General features: G+C 33.9%; 1 protein-coding gene across 1 annotated transcript; it reads left to right on the top strand.

The window, feature by feature from the left end:
- The first annotated feature begins 4,505 nt into the window (after window positions 1–4,505).
- LOC113231102 lies at window positions 4,506–5,836 on the top strand. Its single transcript, XM_026465275.1, has 5 exons — window positions 4,506–4,581; window positions 4,854–5,075; window positions 5,225–5,302; window positions 5,417–5,527; window positions 5,612–5,836. The coding sequence occupies exons 2-5, from the start codon at window positions 4,938–4,940 to the stop codon at window positions 5,783–5,785; spliced, it is 501 nt and encodes a 166-aa protein (XP_026321060.1). The 5' UTR covers window positions 4,506–4,581; window positions 4,854–4,937; the 3' UTR covers window positions 5,786–5,836.
- Window positions 5,837–6,190: the final 354 nt, after the last annotated feature.

Genomic DNA, 6,190 nt, shown 5'->3' with positions numbered 1-6,190 from the left:
GGAGTCGTGGGGTCAAAAGTTTCTTTTCACGATTTTTTTATATGCTGCCATATAAACATTGTTTTCGTTAGAAAAAACTGTCAAGACAAACTTGCTTTGATTCGGATGATAATTGGAGCATGCGGAGGTCTCTAAGAGTGCCGGATTAAAATTTGTAATCGAAATTGATTTTTCGCCATTTTCAAACATGGCCGCCATACAAGCGTTCGCTTAAAAATTAATAATATTAATATTAATTAATAATAATAACGCACACACTCAACATAGCCCCGCACTAGGGAAAACCCTGTGTCGCGGGTGCCATGGACACACACATAGAAAACCACAAATTACACCCAAACTCACGAGAGAAATAAATGTAGTATTTGTATGGACAAATATTTCTCCCGACGCGGGAATCGAACCTGGGACCTCTGCGTGGCAGTCCGGCGTGGTAACCGTTCGGCCACGGAGTCAGCTTTAAAAAAACTGAAGCTGTAGAAAAAAAAACTGCTCTAGGAGTGCTTGATAATAATTTGTAATCAACATTAGTTTTTCACCACTTTTCAATAAAAAAAAGAAAAGTGTAGCCATACAAGCGTTTTTTGGCGGTTGATAAAAATTTGCTCTAATTCGACTGAAAAATCGACATGTGGGATTCTCTGTGTGTTTAATAATAATTTGCGGTCAAAATTAACTTTTTGCCATTTTTCAAATGACCGCCATTAAAGAGCTATTTTAATTTTTTTAAACAAAATCATAAATGCCGAGGCCATAGGCCGAGGTCCAGCTGAGGGTGAAACCTGAAGCGTCCGCACGCCACCGTACGTAGGTAGTATACAGAGGCTCTATTAAAAGTACAAGATCTCACAATTGTTAAAAATGTAACATATACTATTATAGTTTTTGCAGGCCGTTGATCACTCTTTTATATTTTCCACATTTAGGTCCTCTCATATTTGATTCTTTGGAACGTACACTGCGTACAACGATCTAAATATCTTTTTTCTACAATATTGGGAAGTATGCGCTCTATTTCTATCAGTGAGTCTAAACTTGTAACTTTATGTATATATAGTATATATATGTATAATATTTTAATAATTATTATTACATTAAATAAAGTTTTTTTAAATAATTATTTTGAATACACTATTTAAAAATTTATCTTATCTCGACTCCAATACAAATCAATTTAAGATCATAATTAGCATTCCTATGTTTGTGTAATTTAAATTACTGTTATAATTTCATTGGGTGTCTAACTTATTTATATGCAACCAAACATTTAATTTCTTTTAATAAATAAAATATTAAACAAGGCACAATCACAAAATTTGTTAGTGCCTGAAACGCTAACCACGAAAAGCCAAGAAAAAAAAGTTTAGGAATTTTAGTGTTACTAATCTTAATACTGGCTCCCTGAAAACTGGGAGAAATAAGCTTTTAAATATTATGGATACGAATAACTCAGATATGTTGGGAGTGACAGATTCGCCTTACAAAGCTTAGACTATGGAACTTTGGAATGAAAACATAAACATGTTATTGTCTTTGTTTAACTACTGCATGTCGTCGTAAGCTAAAAGAGATAGCATTACATTGGTCTGTGCCAAATACGGGAATCGAAAATACTTAACGTCATCTTAAATGCCTACCGTTTTCATTTCGCATTACATGAGGTAGGTACATGATACGGTTGTCAAAGGGAAGTACATCAAATATCAAAACAAATGTTTTTTCAAGTGTTTTGCGTAAAATCATTTGGAAATTTTATTTTATAAAATGGACGAAAATTTTGAAAGTGAGAACAATTAGGTATTAATAAAAATGCGTCGCTACAGCATTAAGGGACGTGACATTAGCCAAAGCGAAAATCAACCGAATAACATTGCACAGACATGGTTATTTTTCTGTCTATAAATCACACAGTAGCCCAAAGATCTCATGTAATTAGACTTATTTAAGTAGTTTATTCATAAATCTTGCCAAATTTTGCTTTGATTACTTCTGATTACTTACTTGTTTGTATATTTTAATGATTGTTTTTTAGGATTCTTTTGTGATAGTGTTGTTCTTGTAAACGTACTTATTATCCATATTCTGTTATGAAAACAATTCACTACGAGGTTTTTATTATTATTATTTTTATTATTTCAAGTTTACCAACAAATGAAAAAAGAAGGGTTGGAAATCATAGGTTTGCCGAATATGAATATTATTATATAATTATTAATTTCATTTTGAAGAGTCAAATTTTACCAGAACTTTAAATGTAACTAGATTACATGATAATGCAATTCCATCGTTAGGTTTATTGGTAAATAATGTTATATTTAATTTAGATTCAACAAGACTCATTTACTAGGCATTCTCAGTTCCTGAAAACAAAAGTATCCACTCGTTGCAGATTTTTTCATACGTTTTAATCACAGTAAACTAATTACAGTAAACTAAAGAAACAAAAAAAAAACTATTTCAACATTCAAGTCATGCATGTTTGCATGTCGACAATGACTTATCGATAGATTATAGTACAACGCTATAGAAATCCGCCATTTGTAGCGTTCAATTTTTGTTTTGATACCATTGACTTACAATTATATGGACGTCGGGTCCGCGCTAAAAAGTGTCCGCACTTGTAAGGCGCTATAATCGTATACAGAGCGCGACACTCCGCTTTAGTCTTCATTTGTTCTACGGACAGCGCGATACTGCGATGACATAACAATTTAAATTTCGAATAGGTTGACTTGGGACATTTTTTTCGTGGTTTTTGTATTAGACCCGTCGTCCATTTATTTGTAAGTCAATGTTTGACACCCACGTTCATCCTGTAGTTAGGGCAGCTCCTTTCTTTTATTTTTTTTCCATTCTCTAAGCAAATAAGTCAGACATAGTCATTCTTTCTAGAAGTCAGAAACAAAATATTATATTATAGAGGCATATCTTTTAGTACATAAACCGAGAAATACTGGCACTCTGCGTTATGGCATTATGCGTCTGAATCCTGGAGTATTTTAATATTACGAAAGTACTGATTCCACCAAACGACCTTGAACAACTGGTATACTTCAAAATTGACAAACATAATAATTATAGCAGTTGATGTGATACACTAAACATTGCCAGTTTCAACTTTAGAGGATGGGAAAAAATAGTTTCAACCAATAATAATTCTCTTTGGTTTCAACCTGCAACAGATAGTGGCTGACGCTATTAGATTTTACTCCTACCTCTCGAACAATTAAAGTTGTGATGACTCTTATCAACATTTATAATGTAACCACCCTATGTAAAGCAAATAAACGACATTCCGTTCCCTTTCGTTCCGTTCCGTCCACGGAAGAAGTGTATGTGGCCTGTGGTTCAGTCCCTTCCCGTCCCATTCCATTCTCCATTGCATATCATTCTATAACATGACGGCACAGTTGTATAAATAGTCACTTCTCAATTAGTTCAATGCAAGGATTAGTGGAGAAGAAATCCATTCTTGTCGAGAGTCTATGATTAGTCGGTTGGATTTGACACGGCTGTCTCCGATTGGGAACTGCAATGCCAAACTATCAAGTTTGACGCTACCAAAATGCAAGTGTGTCTATTCTTCACAAAACGGAGTCCCTTTGACCTGACTTGGACTATTTGTGATAAATCCAAACTAATAGCAGACCGTCGTCAGCTACTTGGAATGATCCTGTTCTCCAGTTTGAACTTCGGCAGATACATAGAATAAATGGCCAAAAATGCAGCCAGGGAGCTTGACATCCTTTCCAAGGTGAGGTGCTACTTCACACCGGCACAATTGCCTAAAAAAAAGTTGTACCAAGCACAAAGCCGGTCGTGTATGGAGTGTTACTGCTATCTATGGGATAGTTCTGCTAAATACCAACTGGCTACCTTGGAGTCAGTTGACAAGCGTGCCGAAAGCCATAGGTGACTCGTATTTGTCGCGAAACTGCTCGCGCACTCGCTCGCCCTTCCCTATCCAAAAGCTACCCGCCTCCATCTCGCAGATGCTGTCGTTATCCTGTAGTTAAGTACAGGGTCAAGAGCACAAGCTTGACACTTAAAGCCTTACTAATAAAAATATTTAAAACAACTGCTTAACAACTGTATAGTTATACATTGTATAAACTGCAGATAAGAGTTACACACTCCCTTTACTAATAAAAGGTGTGCAAGCATTGCGTAGTTATAAAAATAACCACTGGCAACATTTTTAGCGAGCGTTTTGATACTAGGTTGGAAAACCTGATAGACATTTTGACAAATTTTTAAACAGCGTAATAATGTTGTTTTTGTAATAAATAACATAAATTGTTAGCATAATAATTGACATTTCTTGTCTTGAAATGTGTCTAAAGTAATTTTGTATTTCTTTTACAATAAAAAAGTTCTTTTGGCAAAGGTTATCGTAAAAATTGTCAATAACTTCATGAACGTACCTTTCATACATTGCTAAACGTCAAATTCAAAGTAAATTGCGTTTATTACACTGTATTAGGAAATTGTTACTGTGAAATAATGGCTTGTAATAGTGGAAACATTGACCAGCTCAAGGCGAAAAGAAAACGATCTGCAAATTGGGATACCTTAGAAAAGGTGAGAAGGAATTTTACTATACAAAAGATTTCCCACTCCGTCACAATTTGTAATCGAACTTTTGTATATTATCTTTCAGAATTTATTAAAAAGTTGCATACAGGAGTTTATATCCGTGTTAGAGAACAAAAACACTGACACTAATACCAATAAAAGTAAGACCATTGCTTGGCACACAGTAACAAAAAGGTTTGTAAAATACCACGTTTCACGCCTTTTGTTTAATGTTTCTTGTATTCTTCTAACCGTAATTGAGACAAAATGTTTTTCAGATTTAATGAATTAAATAGCCGGGAGAGAGATTTAGCTGAAATAAAACAACAATGGCGTACAATGAAATTAGATGCTAAAAAAATATGTCCCAGGTAAAGACATCTATCAAATGTATTGGTGGAGGACCAAAGCCTCCTAGCCCAGATCCGGAAACAATAGACATCTTAAGTATGATTCCACAGGAATTTGAAACAGATATCTTCGACAGTGACAGCATAGCGGTGAGGATCTTATAATTTGTTTATTATTGTGCATTGCATGAATTTTATTTAATGTAGACAGTATAATTGTGAGACAGTTACAAAATTATATCTTTATGAGTCTATGATATAAGTATAACTTTAATACACATTTTTCTATTTTATTTTAGAATCAAGAGGTGGAATGTGTCATGTCAACGCAAGAGTATGTTCTCACTCCATTAGATAAGAAAGAGAATGTGGAAGAGGTTTGATAATTTAAATTTATTAATAAATGTCTGTATTATGCAGACCTCTATACATTCATACAATATTTAAAAATGGCTTATTTATTTATTTATATGTCTGGTTTTTTGTATCAGAATATCACACCACAACCTGTGAAGAAGATTAATTTATTTAAACCTTGTGGAACAAAACGGAAACTACCATTTAATGAAATGAAGCATAATGAACAGACTGCAAAACGTGAGGTAAAATAAAATTGCAACATTTAATTTAGGTAAAAGAATTAATGGCATGGTGATTTGTATTTAATAACAAACTATTTATTTCAGGAACGGGACTTCACAAGAGAGCGCCATATGGTTCTTGTCAATTGCATAAGGGAGGAACATGAGCTAAAAATGAAAAATATGTTAGAAGCTCAGAGTTTTATTAAAGAAGAGCATGACCTTCAAGTTGAAAAATTAAAATTGGAAATTTTGTTGTTAAAATCTAAATTAAAATAATACAATGCTACAGCTAAAAGTGTGTTTCAATGAACAATCTTCTTGTTTCTTGGCCAGATCGGCTATCATTATCTCTCCTTGGCATTTGTTGATTATCATCATTTTCAGACAAGTGAGGTTCAAGAAAATCAATGTCTTCTTTCATATCGATGGCAATATTGTGGAGTATAGCAAGTGCTACAATGTACAATTTTACATTTTTTAGTGTTACACTAAATCCATGCAATAGACAACGAAACCTCTGTTTCCATACTCCAAAACACCTTTCAATTGGGTTTCTTGTCAATATGTGTGCTCTGTTGTAAGACTCTTCCTTCACACCACGGGGATTTTGGATTGGTGTAAACAAATAATTTGTTAAACCATAGCCTGAATCTCCTAGTAAATGGGCACTAAATTCCCCAT

Source organism: Hyposmocoma kahamanoa, unplaced genomic scaffold (genome assembly GCF_003589595.1).
Source record: "Hyposmocoma kahamanoa isolate Upper Pololo Valley unplaced genomic scaffold, ASM358959v1 64, whole genome shotgun sequence".
NCBI classification, from domain to species: Eukaryota; Metazoa; Arthropoda; class Insecta; order Lepidoptera; family Cosmopterigidae; genus Hyposmocoma; species Hyposmocoma kahamanoa.
Note: the sequence above shows the minus strand (reverse complement) of the source record. Positions and strands in the feature narration are given on the sequence as shown.